We start from the raw sequence: 20,560 nt of genomic DNA, 5'->3' as shown, positions 1-20,560 counted from the left end.
CGCTTGGTGGGGCGCCGGAACTTGGGGCCTTGGACTGCTTTAGGCGCGTGCCCCAACGCTATTTGCTTTGGTAACAATACCATCCTCTTTGCTAATCTCTCCATCGTTCCCTGCCAGCCTCCCAGTTCTTTCCCTCCCGCAGGGCAGTGCCTCCCGCTGCGTGCCCGGTGGTCGGGCGGCTCCAGGAACCTCAAGCGGATGCGGCCGCGAGCCGCTGCCACGTCTCAGCCGCCAGCAGGCCAGCGCCTGCGTGGGCTCTGGGGCGGTGAGGGGCGGGGCTGTGCGGGGAGGCGGGACCTACGCTTGAGCGGCGCGGACGCGGCCCAATGGGGCCTGCGGGCGGTGGCGGCGGCGGCGCGGTGCGCGCCGGGGGGCGGGGCCCAGAGGCAGTTGCTGGCAAGCCCGGGAGGACGGGACGGGTTTCGTTGCCTCGGCCGTGGCATCCGTGAGGGAGTCGTGTCGGCGCCCCCCTGGCCCCCAAGCTCGCTGACCGCCCAAAAGGCTTGTGTGTTCTCCCGAACTCGCCAGCCGCTCGCCGCTTGCCCTGCAGGCCGTGCCTCCTGCATCATGTGCGGTAAGGGGGCCGCGGGCGGGGGGCGTGTTGCGGGGCGGTGCTGGGGTGCGGTGCGGGCGTCGCTGAGGCCGGTGGAACCGGCGGGAGCGGGAGTGTGGAGGGTGCGAAGTCAGGGTGTTGGGCGGGGGTGTCCCGCGGTGCCTGCGGGTGCTGGGGGCGGGGGCCAGCCTCTGAGAGCTGGAGCGGGGACCTAGGACGGCACCTGAGAGGAGGGCGGGCCCTAGAAGGGATCTGGGGGGGCCGAAGGAGGCTTTGCGCCAAGAAGGGAACCAGGAGCGAAGAGCACTGTCTGAGTTGGAAAAGGAGCGAGGGCTGAGGGAACTGAGGGGTGGAGGGGAGTGACTTCAAAAGAGTCCAGCAGGTGAGGGAGGCAACCTGTGGAACATCAGGTGAGGTCTCCTGAATTTATCTCGCATTCTTCCAGGATTTACCTTTTAAAAAATATTTAATTTTAGTTGCTTTCTTTCGGACACGCCCAGCAGAAAATAGAACTATAGCTAGAGCTACGACAATGACATTTCATATGATCTTATTTCCTGCCTCCCCCCATCTCAACAGAAGCCATTGCTAATCAAAGCCTTGGTGAATGGGCCTGGAAGTGACCGTGGAGAGAGATCGTACATCATTTATGACTTGCATGTGCACCCATTTGAAACACTTACGTATGAGAAATATTGGTCTACGTTTAATGAATGTTTTACCTAGAACAGTTAAAACATAAAGTTAGGCCCTTTTAGTCCATGTTTTGAGACTTAGTCGTTTTAATAATTAGATAAAAGTATGAGTTAAAGTTATAATTGTCAGAATTATATCTGAAATGACTGATACGCTCTAAAATTCGTATTAACTTGGCTATTGTCAGTAAAAAGAATTGAATTCTTACCTTCCTTATTGAAATCTACAACTGACCTTACCCTTGGAAGAAAGAACACTTTTTAAAAAAAATTTATTTATTTAATTTATTTATTTTTGGCTGTGTTGGGTCTTTGTTGCTGAGCGCGGGCTTTCTCTAGTTGAGGCGACTGGGGGCTACTCTTCGTTGTGGTGCGCGGGCTTCTCATTGTGGTGAGGCTTCTCTTGTTGACGAGCACAGGCTCTAGGCGCGCGGGCTTCAGTAATTGCAGCACTCGGGCTTCAGTAGTTGCAGCACGCGGGCTCAGTAGTTGTGGCTCGCGGGCTCTAGAGCGCAGGCTCAGTAGTTGTGGCAGACGGGCTTAGTTGCTCCGAGGCATGTGGGATCTTCCCGGACCAGGGCTTGAACCGCTGTTCCCTGCATTAGCAGGTGGATTCTTAACCACTGCGCCACCAGGGAAGTCCTAAGAACACTTTTTTTAAGGGAAGTATGATTGTAATAGAATTGAAGCTACCTGGGAAACATTCTTTGTAGCCTTTTGCAAGAGGAACTGAGCAGGAGTAGCTTGTACTCATTAGTGTCTGTTTTTCCTGCATTTAACTTTATGTTAATTTCAGCTTCTGAAATGAAGAGCAAGTTTAAATTTAGAGTAGATTGAAAAGAAAGCACACAGAAACAATTATAAATAGCCTGCTGAAATTATTAGTGGTAGAGCTGACTTTAGAATCAGTTACACTTTTGCAGTGTCTAGGTAGTAGAGTGGTTTTGCAAAAGACATAATTTAGTTTGGAGCTGTGAGGTAATGAATTTGCAATCCCCAGTGTGCTTGTTTGGTAATTAACTGTTACTGAGTGATGAGGTGTGCACCTAGTCAAGTACCTGGCTTTCTGGTTGCAGATCATTTCTTTATCTTGTTCCAGAAAAAACAGAAGTCAAAGTACAGTACTATAAAAGAAAAAATCAGATCAGGTTTAGAAAAGGTTCAGATAAGGGTGAGGCTTTCTGGGTGGTGATTAGTTGTTAGGCGTTTTCACAGAGTCAGCATCCTCATTCCACCATGTTATGCTGCTGAGGAAACAGGTGATAAACAAGAAATAAAGAACTAGTTATGGGAACATATGTATATGTGTAACTGATTCACGTTGTTATAAAGCAGAAACTAACACACCATTGTAAAGCAATTATACGCCAGTAAAGACGTTAAAAAAAAAAAAAAGAACTAGTATTTGAGGCATTTCTAAGGTCCTGCTTTTAACCTGGACCAGTTTTACATGATTCCAGGAATAGTGTTCAGAATTTCTCTCCTCTTCAATGTAAATTCTGAAAGTTAACTGTTAAGAAGACAAAGATTTGTCCTTATTTTCCTCCCACATCTTAATTATTGACATAAAATTTCTAGGCAGAGAAATTGAGTAGGAATGAGATTAGATGGGAAAATTTAGAGATTTACTTTCTGATTACCTGCTGCTGGTTCAAGTTTTTCTAAAAGATTTCGTTTCAACATTGCAGAATGAGGACTAACAATTCTTTTTGATAGCTTTTTCCAATCAGAAATACTGTTAAAACTGTTATTATATTTATCAGGTTGTATCGGGACGTTAATATCTTACTGAGGGGAAAAAAAAAGATTTTATGGTCAAATAAATTTGAGAAGCCACAGACTTAACAGTGTTGAGCTGGCTTTTTTTTAAATTGCAGGACTTTTTGGAACTTTTAATATGCTAGTAAGCATTATGAATCTTCCAGAGAAAAATAGTGTATCTATTTTTTAAATTTATTTCGTCTTCCTCTTATTCTTGGTTCTTTGGAATACTTTGTCCTTTTTAATCTGTTTTACCTTTGGCTTCAGTGAGAGAGTGTCAATTCACTTAAGTTACGCACAGCTCTTAACAGATTTTGCTGTTTTTTAATAAATGTAGGATTATACCCTTCTGGTCCAATGGTGTATATAAATGATATTTTTGTAAATGAGATAATATTTAAAAACAGTAAGAGAGCTGCAATTAAAAAATATTCTGATATGAATCCTTAAAATTTTTTTTGTAATTATACTGTGTAATAGCTTTGGGGCTAGTTGAGGGATGCTAAGACTGGCTTCTAGGATAAATCATAAAACTACTAGTGTTAACATATTCTTAGAAATCATACTGGGTAAGTAGTTGTGAAAGAAAAGAATTATTGCTTAATGAGCATTTCCTCAGTTGTGTTCCCTGGAAAGGGGAAAGTTAATAGGTCCTGGTAATGAGCAGTAGAAGGTGGGAAAGAGTTTTTGTTTTTGTTTTCAATCTTTATTGGAGTATAATTGCTTCACAATACTGTGTTAGTTTCTGTTGTACACCAAAGTGAATCAGCCATATGCATACATATGTCCTCATATCCACTTCCTCTTGAGCCTCCCTCCCATCCTCCCTATCCAACCCCTCTAGGTCATCGCAAAGCACCGAGCTGATCTCCCTGTGCTATGCTGCTGCTTCCCACTAGCTAATTATTTTACATTCCGTAGTGTATATCTATCGATACTACTCTCACTTCGCCCCAGCTTCCCCCTCCCACCCCGTGTCCTCAAGTCCATTCTCTATGTCTACATCTTTATTCCTGCCCTGCAACTAGGTTCATCAGTACCGTTTTTTCCCCTTAGATTCCATATATATGTGTTAGCGTACGGTATTTGTCTTTCTCTTTCTGACTTACCTCACTCTGTGTGACAGACTCTAGGTCCATCAACCTCACTACAAATAACTCAATTTCGTTTTTTTATGGCTGAGTAATATTCCATTGTATATATGTGCCACATCTTTATCCATTCATCTGTTGATGGACACTTAGGTTGCTTCCATGTCCTGGCTATTGTAAATAGAGCTGCAGTGAACATTTTGGTACATGACTCTTTTTGAATTATGGTTTTCTCAGGGTAGATGCCCAGTAGTGGGATTGCTGGGTCGTATGGTAGTTCTATTTTTAGTTTTTTAAGTAACCTCCATACTGTTTTCCATAGTGACTGTACCAATTCACATTCCCACCAACAGTGCTGGAGGGTTCCCTTTTCTCCACACACTCTCCAGCATTTATTGTTTCTAGATTTTTTGATGATGGCCATTCTGACCAGTGTGAGATGATATCTCATTGTAGTTTTGATTTGCATTTCTCTAATGATTAATGATGTGGAGCATTCTTTCATGTGTTTGTTGGCAGTCTGTATATCTTCTTTGGAGAAATGTCTACTTAGGTCTTCTGCCCATTTTTGGACTGGGTTGTTTGATTTTTTGTTATCGAGCTGCATGAGCTGCTTGTAAATTTTGGAGATTAATCCTTTGTCAGTTGCTTCATCGGCAAATATTTTCTCCCATTTTGAGGGTTGTCTTTTGGTCTTGTTTATGGTTTCCGTTGCTGTGCAAAAGCTTTGAAGTTTCATTAGGTCCCATTTGTTTATTTTTATTTCCATTTCCCTAGGAGGTGGGTCAAAAAGGATCTTGCTGTGATTTATGTCATAGAGTGTCCTGCCTATGTTTTCCTCTAAGAGTTTGGTAGTTTCTGGCCTTACATTTAGGTCTTTAATCCATTTTGAGCTTATTTTTTTGTATGGTGTTAGGGAGTGATCTAATCTCATACTTTTACATGTACCTGTCCAGTTTTCCCAGCACCACTTATTGAAGAGGCTGTCCTTTCTCCATTGTACATTTCTGCCTCCTTTATCAAAGATAAGGTGACCATACGTGCATGGGTTAATCTCTGGGCTTTCTATCCTGTTCCATTGATCTATGTTTCTGTTTTTGTGCCAGTACCATACTGTCTTGATTACTGTAGCTTTGTAGTATAGTCTGAAGTCAGGGAGCCTGATTCCTCCAGCTCCGTTTTTCATTCTCAAGATTGCTTTGGCTATTCGGGGTCTTTTGTGTTTCCATACAAATTGTGAAATTTTTTGTTCTAGTTCTGTAAAAAATGCCAGTGGTAGTTTGATAGGGATTGCATTGAACCTGTAGATTGCTTTGGGTAGTAGAGTCATTTTCACAATGTTGATTCTTCCAATCCAAGAACATGGTATATCTCTCCATCTAGTTGTATCATCTTTAATTTCTTTCATCAGTGTCTTATAATTTTCTGCATACAGGTCTTTTGTCTCCTTAGGTAGGTTTATTTCTAGATATTTTGTTCTTTTTGTTGCCATGGTAAATGGGAGTGTTTTCTTGATTTCACGTTCAGATTTTTCATGATTAGTGTATAGGAATGCAAGAGATTTCTGTGCATTAATTTTGTATCCTGCTACTTTACCAAATTCATTGATTAGCTCTAGTAGTTTTCTGGTAGCATCTTTAGGATTCTCTATGTATAGTATCACGTCATTTGCAAACAGTGACAGCTTTATTTCTTCTTTTCCAATTTGGATTCCTTTTATTTCCTTTTCTTCTCTGATTGCTGTGGCTAAAACTTCTAAAACTATGTTGAATAAGAGTGGTGAGAGTGGGCAACCTTGTCTTGTTCCTGATCTTAGTGGAAATGCTTTCAGTTTTTCACCATTGAGGACGATGTTGGCTGTGGGTTTGTCATATATGGCCTTTATTATGTTGAGGAAAGTTCCCTCTATGCCTACTTTCTGCAGGGTTTTTATCATAATTGGGTGTTGAATTTTGTCGAAAGCTTTCTCTGCATCTATTGAGATGATCATATGGTTTTTCTCCTTCAGTTTGTTAATATGGTGTATCACATTGATTGATTTGCGTATATTGAAGAATCCTTGCATTCCTGGAATAAACCCCACTTGATCATGGCGTATGATCCGTTTAATGTGCTGTTGGATTCTGTTTGCTTGTATTTTGTTGAGGATTTTTGCATCTATGTTCATCAGTGATATTGGCCTGTAGTTTTCTTTTTTTGTGACATCCTTGTCTGGTTTTGGTATCAGGGTGATGGTGGCCTCATAGAATGAGTTTGGGAGTGTTCCTCCCTCTGCTATATTCTGGAAGAGTTTGAGAAGGATAGGTGTTAGCTCTTCTCTAAATGTTTGATAGAATTCGCCTGTGAAGCCATCTGGTCCTGGGCTTTTGTTTGTTGGAAGATTTTTAATCACAGTTTCAATTTCAGTGCTTGTGATTGGTCTGTTCGTATTTTCTATTTCTTCCTGGCTCAGTCTTGGCAGGTTGTGCATTTCTAAGAATTTGTCCATTTCCTCCAGGTTGTCCATTTTATTGGCATAGAGTTGCTTGTAGTAATCTCTCATGATCTTTTGTATTTCTTCAGTGTCAGTTGTTACTACTCCTTTTTCATTTCTAATTCTATTGATTTGACTCTTCTCCCTTTTTTTCTTGATGAGTCTGGCTAATGGTTTATCGATTTTGTTTATCTTCTCAAATGACCAGCTTTTAGTTTTATTGATCTTTGCTATTGTTTCCTTCATTTCTTTTTGATTTATTTCTGATCTGATCTTTATGATTTCTTTCCTTCTGCTAACTTTGGGATTTTTTTGTTCTTCTTTCTCTAAATGCTTTAGGTGCAAGGTTAGGTTGTTTATTCGGGATGTTTCCTGTTTCCTAAGGTAGGATTTTATTGCTATAAACTTCCCCCTTAGAACTGCTTTTGCTGCATCCGATAGGTTTTGGGTCGTCGTATCTCCATTGTCATTTGTTTCTAGGTATTTTTTGATTTCCTCTTTGATTTCTTCAGTGATCATTTCGTTATTATGTAGTGTATTGTTTAGCCTCCATGTGTTTGTATTTTTTACAGATCTTTTCCTGTAATTGATATCTAGTCTCATAGCGTTGTGATGGGGGAAGACACTTGATACAATTTCAATTTTCTTAAATTTACCAAGGCTTGACTTGTGACCCAAGATATGATCTATCCTGGGGAATGTTCTATGAGCACCTGAGAAGAATGTGTATTCTGTTGTTTTTGGATGGAATGTCCTATAAATATCAATTAAGTCCACCTTGTTTAATGTATCATTTAAAGCTGTGTTTCCTTGTTTATTTTCATTGTGGATCATCTGTCCATTGGTGAAAGTGGGGTGTTAAAGTCTCCTACTATGATTGTGTTACTGTCGATTTCCCCTTTTATGGCTGTTAGTATTTGCCTTGTGTATTGAGGCGCTCCTATGTTGGGTCCCTAAATATTTATAATTGTTATATCTTCTTGGATTGATCCCTTGATCATTATGTAGTGTCCTTCTTTGTCTCTTGTAATAGTCTTTATTTTAAAGTCTATTTTGTCTGATATGAGAATTGCTATTCCAGCTTTCTTTTGGTTTCCATTTGCATGGAATATCTTTTTACATCTTTCAGTCTGTATGTGTCCCTAGGTCTGACGTGGGTCTCTTGTAGACAGCATATATACAGGTCTTGTTTTTGTATCTATTCAGCCAGTCTGTGTCTTTTGGTGGGAGCATTTAATCCATGTACATTTAAGGTAATTATTGATATGTATGTTCCTATTCCCATTTTCTTAATTGTTTTGGGTTTGTTATTGTAGGTCTTTTCCTTTTCTTGTGTTTCTTGCCTAGAGAAGTTCCTTTAGCATTTGTTGTAAAGCTGGTTTGGTGGTGCTGAACTCTCTCAGCTTTTGCTTGTCTGTAAAGGTTTTAATTTCTCCATCAAATCTGAATGATATCCTTGCTGGGTAGAGTAATCTTGGTTGCAGGTTTTTGTCCTTCATCACTTTAAATATAGACATATGTCATTCCCTTCTGGCTTGAAGAGTTTCTGCTGAAAGATCCGCTGTTAACCCTATGGGGATTCCCGTGTGTGTTATTTGTTTCTTTTCCCTTGCTGCTTTTAATATGTTTTTTTTTGTATTTAATTTTTGATAGTTTGATTAATATGTGTATTCGCGTGTTTCTCCTTGGATTTATCCTGTATGGGACTCTCTGTGCTTCCTGGACTTGATTAACTATTTCCTTTCCCATATTAGGGAAGTTTTCAACTATAATCTCTTCAAATATTGTCTCAGTCCCTTTCTTTTTCTCTTCTTCTTCTGGGCCCCCTAGAATTCTAATGTTGGTGCGTTTAATGTTGTCCCAGAGGTCTCTGAGACTGTCCTCAGTTCTTTTCATTCTTTTTTCTTTATTCTTCTCTGCAGTAGTTATTTCCACTATTTTATCTTCCAGGTCACTTATCCGTTCTTCTGCCTCAGTTATTCTGCTATTGATCCCATCTAGAGTATTTTTAATTTCATTTATTGTGTTGTTCATCGTTGCTTGTTTCATCTTTAGTTCTTCTAGGTCCTTGTTAAATGTTTCTTGCTTTTTCTCTATTTCCAGGATTTTGGATCATGTTTACTATCATTATTCTGAATTCTTTTTCAGGTAGGCTGCCTATTTCCTCTTCATTTGTTAGGTCTGGTGGGTTTTTATCTTGCTCCTTCATCTGCTGTGTGTTTTTCTGTCTTCTCATTTTGCTTATTTTACTGTGTTTGGGGTCTCCTTTTTACAGGCTGCAGGTTCGTAGTTCCCATTGTTTTTGGTGTCTGTCCCCAGTTGCTAAAGTTGGTTCAGTGGGTTATGTAGGCTTCCTGGTGGAGGGGACTAGTGCCTGTGTTCTGGTGAATGAGGCTGGATCTTGTCTTTATGGTGGGCAGGTCGACGTCTGGTGGTGTGTTTTGGGGTGTCTGTGGACTTATTATGATTTTAAGCAGCCTCTCTGCTAATGGGTGGGGTTGTGTTCCTGTCTTGCTAGTCGTTTGGCATAGGGTGTCCAGCAGTGTAGCTTGCTGGTCGTTGAGTGAAGCTGGGTGCTTGTGTTGAGATGGAGATCTCTGGGAGATTTTCGCCGTTTGATATTATGTGGAGCTGGGAGGTCTCTTGTGGACCAGTGTCCTGGAGTTGGGTCTCCCACCTCAGAGACACAGCACTGACTCCTGGTTGTAGCGCCAAGAGCCTTTCATCCACATGGCTCAGAATAAAAGGGAGAAAAAGTAGAAAGAAAGAGGATAAAATAAAATAAAGTAAGATAAAATGAAGTTATTAAATTAAAAAATAATTAAGAAGAAAAAAATTTTTTAAAAGTGAAAAAAAAAAAAAAGAAACGGACGGATAGAACCCTAGGACAAATGGTGAAAACAAAGCTATACAGACAAAATCTCACAGAGAAGAAGACACATACACACTCACAAAAACAGGAAAAGGGTAAAAAATAATAAATCTTGGTCTCAAAGTCCACCTCCTTAATTTGGGATGATTCGTTGTGTATTCATGTATTCCACTGACGCAGGGTACATCAAGTTGATTGCGGAGATTTAATCCGCTGCTCCTGAGGCTGCTGGGAGAGATTTCCCTTTCTCTTCTTTGTTCGCACAGTCTCCCGGGGCTCAGCTTTGGATCTGGCCCCGCCTCTGCGTGTAGGTTGCAGGAGGGCGTCTGTTCTTTGCTCAGGCAGGACAGGGTTAAAGGTGCAGCTGACACGGGGGCTCTGGCTCACTCAGGCCAGGGGGAGGAAGGGGTGCGGATGCGGGGCGATCCTAAGGCGGCAGAGGCCAGCGGGACGTTGCACCAGCCTTGGCGCGCCGTGCGTTCTCCCAGGGAAGTTGTCCCTGGATCCCGGGACCCTGGCAGTGGTGGGCTGCACAGGCTCCCCTGAAGGGAGGTGTGGATAGTGAACTGCGCTCGCACACAGGCTTCTTGGTGGCGGCAGCAGCAGCCTTAGCGTCTGATGCCTGTCTGTGGGGTGTGGGCTGTTGGCCGCGGCTCGCGCCCGTCCTACTTGGGAATTTTTGACTGTACATTTTAGGTACCTAGAAAGTATTAGAAGATATTATCTATATAATATATAGATATTATCTATATAATATATAGATATTATAGATATATACATACATGAAAGAATCACTTTGTTGTACAACAGAAATTAACACAACATTGTAAGTCAACTGTACTTCAATAAAAAATATTGATAAAAGAAAAAATAATGAAGATATTTGAAGTGATCACTTTGTACTTGGCACTCTGCCTTTTGGAGAGATGACTAAAACAAAGGAATTGCCTTCAGGGAATTGCTGTCTGATTGGAGGAAACAGTGACTACACATATAACAGGTGTGGGTGATAATACACAGTCCTTCTTCATTGCCATGTTCTAGACTACAAGTGGAATGAATAGACATTCTGAGACTGGTTAGGCCAAGAATGTTCCAGATGTTAGGATAGGACTCTTAGCTGAGGAATGCTGCCAGCCGGTAGAGAACTAGTGCAATGCGAGAGATACCACTGATGGCACATTCTACCCAGCAGTGAATGGATTCAGAAATAAATTGAGAACTCCTGCTAGTGGGTTTGAAAGAAGAAATAAAAGCGCCAGGAAAAGAGGCCAAAGAATAGCGGTTAGAGGCAGAAGAGTTCCAAAGTGGTATATTGCATTGGACAGAGTCTGCAAGAGTAGAAAAAGGTCATTCATGTTTAATATTGCAGAGACAAGTTAGTTGCATTTAGCTATAAAGAAATCGTTAGAGAAGCTGCGTATATGAAGGCAGAAGGATTTGAGTTAGTGTTGAGGAGAGCATGTATACCAACAAAAGAGAGAGTATTGTGAAACTGAGGTCCCTGGTAGAGTTGAAAATTTGAGTTCCTGATGTGTAAGCTGTGAAATTAATGCCAGGTGTTCGCTGATTGATTCATACTCTAAGCATTGTCTCTAAATTGACTAAAAGTTGATCTAGATCATTGGATAATAAAAATTCAACCCTCTATTGTGTAGAATCCTCAGAATATTTTGATGTTAACGAAAAGTTCTATATTTACAAAATTGAGGAATCTCTTACCAAGAGTTAAAAGCAGGAGAGGCTGGTTCAGGGAATATGTGCGGAACATGTTTCTCTATTTTCAGTCTATAGGAAGGATAGGCTTATAGGGTATTATACTGTTAAGATGAAGAAGAAGGCTTCAATTCAATAAAGGAAGAATCTACTGAAAATGAGAAAGAGGCTGGGAAGAGAGAAATGGGGGTTTGAGAGTAGTCTAGATTCTAGACTTCAGAATAATATCTGGGGGAAGTGTAAAATTTAGACAAGCAGTGAATTAGCAGGATTGGTCAGCAGTTGGGAGGGCCCCCATGAAAGTGGACCTGAGATAAATGGATGACCTGAAATGGATGGACTTCACTATAGGGGTGCTCAGGGACACAGGGGTGAGAGTATAATGGGCCCAGAGGGGCTGGCTTGGCAGCATGAAGAAAAATTGTGGTCTGATGTGATTGATGAGAGAGAGGTGGGAGAGATGGAATGTTTAAAGGTGTGTGAGCGGAAAGTGCATGCTTTTTCTCGGGAAAGATGATGATATAGGTAGACTGTGAGGGAGTGTATAATTAGAGATGTCAGTGTTTAAACAGTGCTTTGAGTTCCAGGATGTTAAATATGCAAGAGAGAAGTGTTACAGAGCTCCTTTTCAGTGGCCCCATTTATTTACAACAAAGTAGGAGGCACTTGAACCAGCATTTTGTAAATAGGAAAAAGATTTTGAACAGTTAGAAAAACACACAAATAATTGAAATTTCTCATGTGTCACTCCATATAACTTTTTCTTTGTGTTTTTAGGGTTGTAGGAAATGTTATCTCAAATATTTCTTCTTTTAAAGGAATCTTACCTGTAGGATGTGCCTCTATAATTATAGTATTGACTATGTTTTATGGCAAGTGTATAGTTGGTGTGTATAACCTTAATTGCAGAATTGTTTATAATTATAAAGAGTTAGAAAAACCTCAATAAATAGGTAAATGGCTAGGTAAAATATGAGAAATCTATTATGGACTATTTTTATTATGCAGCCTTCTGTAGACTGGGGTAGATGGGTTGTACTGATATAGAAAGATCTCCAACATCTTAAGAGAAAAAACTACAGAGCAATATGTATATTATCATATTTATGATAATATATTATCATATTTGGTTAAAAAAAACCAAAACCTCTAAAACCATGTACATCTGAGTTCATATATGTAGAAAAATTCATAGCCGAAGGATTGGGACAGTGTGTGGGGTTAATGGTGGTTTTCTCCTGTGTGGAGGTAGAAAAAGGAGATTTTTCACAGTTCATTCTGTAGGATTTGTGTTATTTGAATCTTTAACGATGATAATTTGTAACTTGGGTTATAAGAAAAGATTTTTAAATGAAACTTAAGTAGCGTTGTAGATGGATTCTGTTTCAGAAGGTATAAAATTTAGAGAAGGAATTTGACCACTTAATATTGATAAATTCCAATGTCTAAGGTTTCATCAGAATATTGAAGTTGTCAAGTGAAAAAATATTTAAAAGCAAAATTTCTTCTTGAAATTAATATAATATTGCAGGTCAACTATACCTCAAAAAATGTAAAATTTTTTATTTGTAAGAACATAAATTCAACCAGACATAGGAACTTTAATAATTTGATTGGTCAGCTAAATTGCATTCAGTTTTCATTTCAATAAGGTTTAATAGTCTTTGCCTACAGCTAGATTGCTTTTAACCAGATGTGTCAAGTCTGTGATCTAGGTCATGTCTGAATATCTTGTTAAGCAAGGTGTTCAAAAGTGCTTTTATGTCATTGAATTTAACTTGCCGTTTTCTGAGAGTGATGCCTGTAGGTGCCAAGTCCTTGCTTCAGTTAGGGAGGTATTTATTCCAAGTGTATTACATTAATAAGAAAATTTGTACTTTGGAAGCACAAGCTGATTTGGGAGTAGAAAGTCTCCTGTGCTCCATACAACTACTGTTTGTGTTATTGGAGCAATTACTGAAGAGTGGTGGAGAGTTGATTTTTAGTCTTTTGTAGTTACCTTAAGCAGAACTATTTATTGTGAAGTTTGATAAGACAAATCAAAGACCTGAAATAGGGATTGCTACTCTAATAAGCACCCTTTTGAGTTATGAATACCTACCCTGTAAACATGCCCTGCATGCCTGATTGGCAAATTATTTGCTGTTATATTTTCCCAGCTACCCCAAGATTACAGATAACCCGCTAATCTGTACAAGTGGGCCAGCTGTGCTCTCAAGGGGCTGCTCTGTAAAACTGACAGATTCAACCTCTTTATCTTTCATTTTCCTAACCAGGGATAACTTTCTTCTCCCAGCTCTGTTACTTTGATCTTAGAAAATTTCTCTACATGTGTCATCCTTTTATTCCTTTTAGTTCCTGCCTGGTTATGCAAGGAGAAATATTGCTCCTACTTCTTCTTCCTCAGTTCCTCCCCTTCCCCTTTTCTTTGTTACAATAGTGAACCAAAATAAATGACAGTAATGATTATTGGTAACAGTGGTGCTTCCTCTATCAAGGAAAAGGCAGGTTTTGAATTGGAATTGATATATGGTATTTCGTCGAATCTAAGATGCCGCTTATTGGGAGATGTACCATTTATATATGGACCACAAAGAAAGAAAATATGACTGTCTTAAAATCAATGCTGTCAATATCTGAAGTCCTAGAAAGTATTGTGAGGATGCTTTCAGAATATCACAGGCTAAGTGATCTGTTTGTCTTTACCTTAAAGCAGTGATGAATCTTAGCATCACTAATAGGGAGTCACCAGACAATATAAAAAATATACATACTTGTGAATAATTCTTGTCCCTCAGTTTTAACCTAAATCAGTCAAGCCTTTAGATTTCTCTTCCAGTTTGCAGGAAATACAAGGAATAGAGGAACTGGTTAGACCACACAGTGTGGAATCAATTAGGCATAGCCAGAGGTGAGAAATTCAACAAGAAAATTGCTCCTGGCTTATCAGTAAGTCAGTGTCTTAGAGGAAAACAGGGCATTAGGGGAGACCATTCTGGATTCAAAGAGACTTATGAGACGTAACAATCAAATGTGAACTGTGATCCTTTATTATATTGTAGAATAAACAAATCAGCTGTAAAACACATTTATTTTTGTTAATAGGGAAAATGTGAATATATGAACATTGTATTAGATGAACTAGAGCATTATCTTAGGTGTGATAATAAGAAAATGTAGAAAAATGTTTTGTAGAAAAATGTCCTCATATTTTCTATGTTACTTTGCTTTTATTAATTCTTAATGATATACTCTGAAAATACTAAGGCCCTCCACCAGGTTTCTAGCTTTAATTTGCTAATACAATGTACACAGAACAAATCATGTAACTGTCAGAACAAAGAATTGAGGCCCAGAGGAGTACAGTCTGTAGAGGTATTAAAAAGTACCACGGGGCTTCCCTGGTGGCGCAGTGGTTGGGGGTCTGCCTGCCGATGCAGGGGACGTGGGTTTGTGACCTGGTCCGGGGGGATCCCGCATGCCGCGGAGCGGCTGGGCCCGTGAGCCGTGGCCGCTGGGCCTGCGCGTCCGGAGCCTGTGCTCCGCAACGGGAGAGGCCGCGGCAGTGAGAGGCCCGCATACCGAAAAAAAAAAAAAAAAAAAAAAAAAATACCACATGCTTAGTATATAGCAATCTCTATAGCAATCATAGAAGAATCCTCAAAAACCATAGAACATCAAGCTGGAGGGCACTGCAGGTGTCCTCAGACGTCAGAGGGAGGAAATATTTGGCCCTTGTGCTGTGACTCCCCATGTAATAGAAGTTGCTAACCAGTCATGGCTTTCCTTCCTGTATGAGAGACAGGGTCACTGAATCCTTTTCAGAGGTGCTCTCTAGAGCCAATACCAATTAAAAACCTGTTGGCACTTATTGTGAAACTTATTTTACCATCTCTCAGTCAAGCCCATTCATTTCGCAGAAGGGGAAGCTGAGGCCGGGTGGTATAGTGGAAAGCTTCGGGGACACGAGTTAAAGAATTTGCAGGATTTCTTCAGCGCAAGAAACTTTTATGAGCTAACAAATGTTTAGTGTGAATTTTATTAGGTTATCAAGTAGTTAAAATTTAAGTTTGTTTGGAGAGGGATACTGGTTTAGAGAATACCTCTTTCCCTATAAAATTGTACTCAGGATCTCAAGATTCACACAATAAGCTAATGTAAACCAGGGAGATTGAAGTTAGAAATAATATCAAAATTGAAGGCTGTTGTTGAATTACATGTATTGAAGATAGTGAATTTAATATTGCATCACTCTGAATTTTCTTGTAGAAATGTGTTGGGTCTATAACTTGTCTTAAAAACAGTTGTTTTTTGTCATTAGCATTTAAATTGCTTTAAAAAAATGGTATTTGATTATTATATTTAATCTTTAATTCTCTGAATGTATTACTTTTACCATCAGAATTGCTTTTTCTTTTTTTTATTTGGCTGCAACGCGAGACTTGTGGGATCTTAGTTCCTCAACCAGGGATTGAACCTGCACCCTCAGCAGTGAAAGCAGAGTCCTAACCACTGGATCACCAGGGGATTCCAGAATTACATTTCTTTAAATGAACAAACCAAACCAGAAAAAACCAAGAATGTGGAAACAGAGAACAGAGTATGCAGGGTATATAGAAGTAGAAATATAATGTTATATACATGAAACATATAATGTTCAAGCCAATATTACTTCAATTAAAAAAAACTCAAAGAAAAAGGAATTACATTTCTTAAAAAGAAGGGAGAAATGATATTTACTAGTGAATTATTCTGGATGTGCTGCATTATTGGGATTTGGACTTCGTCTTCAAGGCTTTCCAGAGACCTCAGCCTGCAAAGAATTTTTGACAGTGTAATATGTTGTATTAGTTAATGATTTTCAGATGAATTAGATTGTATCCTCCTTTAGCAGATTATTTAGCTGATGCTAATCACAGTGATGGAGAGTAGACTAGCTGAGAATCAGTGTTCTTTTAGCACATTGTTTTTTCCTTTTTTCTTTTTGGCCACGTCGCGCGGCATACGGGATCTTAGTTCCCTGACCAGGGATTGAACCCATGCCCCCTGCAGTGCAAGCACAGAGTCTTAACCACTGGACCGCCAGGGAAGTTCCTCTTTTAGTGCATTTAAAGTTTTATTTGGGGAAAATATTTATATTCTGTGTATTGTCCATTAATGAGCTAATAGAATACTTATTTGGGGCTGATAGTTTTCTGTGTGCATTTAATCTTTATCAAAGTTCAGTGACCCATGGGGGGAAAAGGGTAGAACACATAAAAGTTTGATTTACAGTTGGGTTATTGGTTTAGTTTTTTCATATTACAGATACTTTATTAAGGACCAGCAATAACAACAAAACCCCCAGACCTCATGCAGTGTTGTGGTGCAGCGAAAGTGAGATGCTTGTACAGTGCACGATAACTTAATAGATCTTTACAATTACAATTTTTAAAAATATGAATGAACATAGGATTTCTATGAGTCCGGCCTTGTACCACGTTTTTTGGGGAAAGTTCAAACTCTTGTTTCAGGTTGTTCTGGATTTTAGTTTTAAAATGTCATTTCCTTTTTGTTTGAAAGGCATGATTGAGAAAATTGCACTGTGCTCGTCATGGTGATCAGCATACACGTTACGGTGGCTTTTTTGTCAAACATTAGCTATGTGATATTTTTGTATGCTGAGATGCTTTGATAAGACCAAACTCTTTATAGAAATAAAGATACCTTTTCAAATGAAATGAAAACTGGTCATTCCAGAGTTCTGCCCCACAGAATTAATCCCCTTAATAATCAGTGGCATTATAGTGTAAGATAGTTAAGAAAAAAGAAAATTCTTCCATAAATAAGCAGCTTGAGTTTATATTGCTTTGTATTTTGATTTTCAGTTTTTATACATTTTAGCTATATCCACCCTGGCCAAAGCACAATCATGGAAGACCTCAGACAATTTCCATGCTGCTATTCCTGAAATGTGGATTTCCTTTACCTGTGTTCTGCTGCCTCTTTGCTCTTCTGGATCACTTCTTGTTGTACAAGTCCCTTTATTTATAGTTTTGCTTTTCCAAATGATTGTTCCTTTTCTATGAATTCTCAAGAGTCGTTAACATGTATTATGGTTATTTGTCCCTTACTAATCTGGTGAACAAGTGAGAAACCATTTGTCTTACGATGATTATATATATTTTTAGCCCATTTTTCTCTATGATTAAATTATTTAGATTGTGAGTATTCTTCACATCATTGCTATTTATAAGTTATTTATTCCTAAAATGTATTGAGAGCATGGTCGTTGAAAGTAAGAAAAATTATTTCATCTGTATAGTTTTGGAGGGTCCATATATTGCTTAAAATACTTAGTTCAGAAAATGTTTTCCTTTAAAAATAATGCTCAGTATATGGGCCATAAACCCCAAATTTGTTGGTTAGTTTTGAAGCATTAAATTTTAGTTGTTAAAATGTCAGTGATGGAAGGTAAGTGAACAGTCTTATAAACGGCTTTGAAAAAACTAAACATTTATTTTGACTTATTTGCTTCAGTCTTTTATACTTACAAGAAATTCCGCTTTGAAAAAGTTTCACTGCCTTTGAATAATTTGAAGTGAAGATTCTTTCTTTTTTGAAGATGGACTGTAGCTTCACATTTTTGTACATCTTAGACATTATTATGAAAATTAAGATTTTTTGTCATAGTTATGCCAATGTTGATTCTCTAGTTAGAATTTTCTATTAAATATTTGTTTATTTGCAGGTATATTTGCTTACTTAAACTACCATGTTCCTCGCACGAGACGAGAAATTTTGGAGACCCTAATCAAAGGCCTTCAGAGACTGGAGTACAGAGGATATGATTCTGCTGGTATTTCCTTTAAAAAAATATTATGGGTGTTGCATGATTCTTGAATAAATAGAAAGGGTTTTTTGTTTGTTTTAGGTTACTAGATTCTTTATAATGTTCATTTTGTTGTTTCTGTTAAATCTAAAATCTGAAGAATTTTTGGCTTTTATCATGTTTAAAGGGTTTGTTCATGCAATTTCAGCAGCATTAGCATCTATGTAGAATATTGCTTCTTACGGGTATCTTCTTTTGCTAAGAATGTTGCTATAAAAGCAAATCACATGGGGCATTTTCATTATAAAACAGAGTTCTTAAGGCCTTACTCTGTACATTTTTTTTTTCTTTCCTGTAACTTTTAATTTCTTTTTCTCCGTGGATTCCATGCTTTTGGCATGTGAACTTGCCCAAGATTCTTCTATCTTAGAGAAACAACAAAGCAGATAAAAATAACTTTTTGTCAACTTTATGTTCTACTCCAGCTTCTTCCCTTAACTATATCAGGGGTCCCCAAGACCATCCCCAGTTTCAGTGATTCCATAGGAGGACTCAGCATATAGTTGTATAGTTGTACTCATGGCTATGATTTATTACAACAAGAGAATACAAAGCAAAATCAGCAAAGGGAAAAGGTGCATGGGGTGAAGTCTGGAGGAGAGCAGACATGAGCTTCAGCATTCTCTCCCTGTGGAGTCGTGCAGGATATGCTTAATTCCCCCAGTGGGTTGGACAAAATGTGTGAAATGTTGTATACCAGGGAAGCTCATTAGTAACTCAGTGCCCAAGACTGTCACTGGGGGCTGGTCATGTAGATACCCTCTGCCTAACATGTGCCAAAATTCCAGGCTTCTAGAAGGGAAGCAGACATTCAGCATAAGCCACATTGTTTGCACCAACAGTGTAGGTGCAGTAAGCCATACTTAATCAGTTACTGTGGTGGGAACCCTCCTGAAATCCAAGTTCACAGATGCCAGCCAATGGCCAACTTTACCAAGCAGGCCTTTCTAAGACAGCAATCTTGGGCCTGCCATATTAACTCTTTTCTGCACACTCAACATTCCTGGTTGTAACGGGCATTTATCTTCCATGACTCTTCCTCAGTTAATGGAAAGTCGATTCCTCAACTCCTTTGTTCTTAAAATTCTCTTTCCTCAGCTTCTCTGACAGCACATCTTCTCACTCTCTTCCTAACACGCTGATTATTTTCTGTCTGCTTTGGGGGCTTCTTTTCTTCCACCTATTACTTATATTAATATTCTTCAAGATACTTTCATAGGCCCACTTTTCTTATTTTGTATTTTCGTGGGTGAGCTCTGACTTCATCAACCTCCTGTATGTTTTTTTAAAAAATTTTTATGTTGGCCGCGTTGGGTCTTCATTGAGGAGTGTGGGCTCTTTGTTGCGGGCTTCTCTCTAGTTGCGGTGCGTGGGTTTAGTTGCCCCACGGCATGTGGGATCTTAGTTCCCCGACCAGGGGTTGGAGCCACGTCCCCTGCATTGGAAGGCGGATTCTTAACCACTGGATCACCAGGGAAGTCCCAACCTCCTGTATGGTTGTGACTTACAATCCAGATGTATTTCCCGTGCTGCACACCTGTATTTCCAGCTGCCTCCTAGAAATTTCTCCCTGGATAAACCATGATATTATAGACTTTGCATGTGCAGAATTGAACTAAATATGCTCCATTTCTCACTCCACTCTTCACTCTGTTCTTTCTGTGTTCTTTTATCAACAGTCAGTCATTCAGCAAGTCCTTTGAGCCTGGGAGGTGTCCCAGATGTCTCCTGCTTTCTCACGTTACCTGCAGTCAGTTCTGCTTCTCAGTATCACTCATCTCTTCATGACCATTGTGTAGCTCAGGCCTTCCTCATTTTTGTTTTGCTGTAGGTGTAACTTCTGACAGCAGGTTTCTTCTTCCTGTTTCTCTCCTCCAATCTTTACACTCTTTCCAAAGGGAATTTTCTGAACTGTTTCGCCATGTAATTTCTCTGCTTGAAACTACTCAGTGCTTTTCCAGTATCTTCAGAGTAATTTTTTCAAATTACGTAGGAACTCTAGTAGAATCTTGAGAGATGTGTTCCCTGACATTCCCTGCTTACCCTGCTTCTGCAGTGGGTGCCCGTCTTCTTCGTTTCTCCATTGTACTTCTGTTGCAACCTGTAGTACTTTTATTATAACCACATAACTTTTATTATATTAAAACCACACTGTATTGTAATTATTTTTTTCCTTGTCTGTCTTCTCAATAGGCTACTGAGAAATTTAAGAACAGGAACTGAGTTTTCTTCATTTTTATCTCTAGCAGCTACCATGGTTTTTGATATATAATAGGTTTTCAGTAAATTTTGAATTGATAAGTAAGTGAACTAATTAGATGAAAAAAAAATTTTTTTCCTTAGAAGTTTTGCCTTACAGTGATAATCTAAGTAGTAGTCAGTTTCTAAATCTTGCTTTTCTACCTCTCGGTGATTTAGGTGTGGGGATTGATGGAGGCAATGACAAAGACTGGGAAGCCAATGCCTGCAAAATCCAGCTCATTAAGAAGAAAGGAAAAGTTAAGGCGCTGGATGAAGAAGTTCACAGT

General features: G+C 39.3%; 1 protein-coding gene across 2 annotated transcripts in view; it reads left to right on the top strand.

The window, feature by feature from the left end:
• Positions 1–386: 386 nt before the first annotated feature.
• The window catches only part of GFPT1 (glutamine--fructose-6-phosphate transaminase 1), a 72,469-nt gene continuing 52,295 nt past the window's right edge, over positions 387–20,560 (top strand). Inside the window, exons 1-3 of one of the 2 annotated variants that reach the window (XM_032652971.1) lie at positions 387–574; positions 17,892–17,999; positions 20,451–20,558. In XM_032652971.1, coding sequence (XP_032508862.1) covers positions 568–574; positions 17,892–17,999; positions 20,451–20,558 — 223 coding nt within the window. In that variant the 5' untranslated portion in view covers positions 387–567. The remainder of the gene's footprint in view (positions 575–17,891; positions 18,000–20,450; positions 20,559–20,560) is intronic. The other variant, XM_032652970.1, reaches the window with a different exon arrangement.

This window comes from Phocoena sinus, chromosome 13 (assembly GCF_008692025.1).
Source record: "Phocoena sinus isolate mPhoSin1 chromosome 13, mPhoSin1.pri, whole genome shotgun sequence".
NCBI classification, from domain to species: domain Eukaryota; kingdom Metazoa; phylum Chordata; class Mammalia; order Artiodactyla; family Phocoenidae; genus Phocoena; species Phocoena sinus.
This window is presented reverse-complemented; position numbering and strand designations above follow the sequence as displayed.